The sequence below is a fragment of the Temnothorax longispinosus genome, unplaced genomic scaffold (assembly GCF_030848805.1).
Source record: "Temnothorax longispinosus isolate EJ_2023e unplaced genomic scaffold, Tlon_JGU_v1 HiC_scaffold_543, whole genome shotgun sequence".
In the NCBI taxonomy this organism is placed as follows: domain Eukaryota; kingdom Metazoa; phylum Arthropoda; class Insecta; order Hymenoptera; family Formicidae; genus Temnothorax; species Temnothorax longispinosus.
Genome location: NW_027270389.1, coordinates 1 through 1,962, shown reverse-complemented (window position 1 = coordinate 1,962; position 1,962 = coordinate 1). Strand labels below are relative to the sequence as shown.

The following is a 1,962-nucleotide window of genomic DNA, read 5'->3' as shown; positions in this document are numbered from 1 at the left end:
AGTAATAAAATATATGTGTACTGTTATACTGTATATATATATATATATATATATATATATATATATGTAGGTCCGGAAGTATGTTCCGGGACTTTTATTTTTTTACATCGGTATATTCCAGGACATTTGGCAGTTTCCAGGACTGTCCTGGAAAAAATTCATGTCCTACGGCACGTTTCGGGACAATTTTTTGAATCTGATTACATATATATGCGTTATATTCCAGGACTGTACATTTCAAAAAACGTAAACAGTCCCGGAACATACCTCTAGACCTACATATATATATATATGTTATACTGTTATATATGTTATACTGTTTATACTGTTTATTTTATATTCACACAATAAATAGATATTAGCATTACATTTCACAATATGACACGTGTGTAATCAATCGATCAAATGTTTACGTGTAGATAAAGTCTTGATTTTGTCCTCTCGTTAAATAATCATGCTGCCAATTGACCATTCCATTTGGAGTCATAAAATAATTGCAAAGAGAGTCCTTAATGTGCGTCGCAAATGCTCACCATTTTCATTATTTTCAATAATTTCATCATTGTTTTCAAATTGTAAAATATTACCTTCTTTGTTTCTTAAGAAATTGTGCAAACATACAGTTGCCAAAATATATTTATTGATATTTTCAGGAATCGCAGCGATCGGTCTGTTATATATGCCCCACTTTTTTGCCAAAATCCCAAATGTATTTTCTATTATACGCCGGGCTCGCGAAAGTCTATAATTAAATATGTTTTTGTGTTCCCCCAAATACCGTCCAGCATATGGCCGCATCAAATGCTTTCCAATGGGAAATGCTTCATCCCCAATAAAAAAATAAGGCACTTGTATATCGATTCCGCTTAAGCAACTGGTTCCTTCTGGAATATCCAGCATCTCATTCGTCACATTCAAGTCGCTGTTCCCATAAATTCCCGCATCACTGTTCTTCCCCATTGACCCAATATCCACCAAAGTGAATTGATAATTGTGATCACACACAGCCAAAAGTACGATGCTGTATCGTTTGTGATAATTGAAGTACAGCGTACCAGAATTAGGGGGGCATTGAGCATCGACATGTTTTCCATCAATTGCCCCCAAGCAATGTGGAAAATTCCATAATGTCCAAAAACCCTCAGCAATTTGTAAATATTCTTCTCTTGAAGGAGCTCGTAGATAGATAGGACCAAGAAGTCTTCCAAATACGTCACACGTCTCTTTAATTATTTTATGTACTGTTGATAAACCAACACGATAGGCAAAAGCAACTTCTGGAACTTTGTCTCCAATCAGAAATCTGTAACATCATTATCAATATTATAATATTAATTGCCAAACTGTTTTTACACATATGTATTGTTAGACTACAAGTAATCCAAACACATACCGCAATGTAACAGCAACTCTTTGCTCTGGTTCAAGTGCCCGTGGACTTCGTTTCATTAAACTTGGATTAACAATGTCCATTAAGTGCTGGAATGTTGGCAGTGTCATACGTGTATACTTGAGGAACATTTGCGGATCTGTTTTCATCTCCTGAAAAAGATTGTAAAACGCTCCTTGCTGTCTTCTCCTTGTGTTAATTGGTCGTACCCAGACACGCCGACGGCGACAATGACGTTTACGGTTTCTACGACGTTGCACTAAAAGTGCTCCCATGTTGACCAGAGCAATTAACAACAAATCATCCATTTCTGTGAAAAGAAAAATGTAATTCAATCCAATGCAGTCTTCTCGAATTAAAATCACATTCAGAATTGTATGAACTAATTGCAAAAACGTTAAAGAATGGCCAAACAGCGTAAACATCAAATATCAAAATGAGTGAAAAATATTCAATGATACATAAAAAATAATAAAGTATTATTCGAGAAAATTAACCAAATCAAGAGAATGTTTTAATAATGAATTTTTACACCTAAACTGTATATAAAATTTACCGAAAATTATGAGATG

General features: G+C 34.5%; 1 protein-coding gene across 1 annotated transcript; it reads right to left on the bottom strand.

Moving 5' to 3' along the window:
- Positions 1-367: 367 nt before the first annotated feature.
- On the bottom strand, positions 368-1,700 carry LOC139824745 (uncharacterized; the record flags this gene model as incomplete). Its single annotated transcript, XM_071797283.1, has 2 exons — positions 368-1,303; positions 1,394-1,700. Coding segments are annotated over 2 exons (1,127 nt in total), but the record flags the coding sequence as incomplete, so codon positions are not given.
- Between the last annotated feature and the right edge of the window lie 262 nt (positions 1,701-1,962).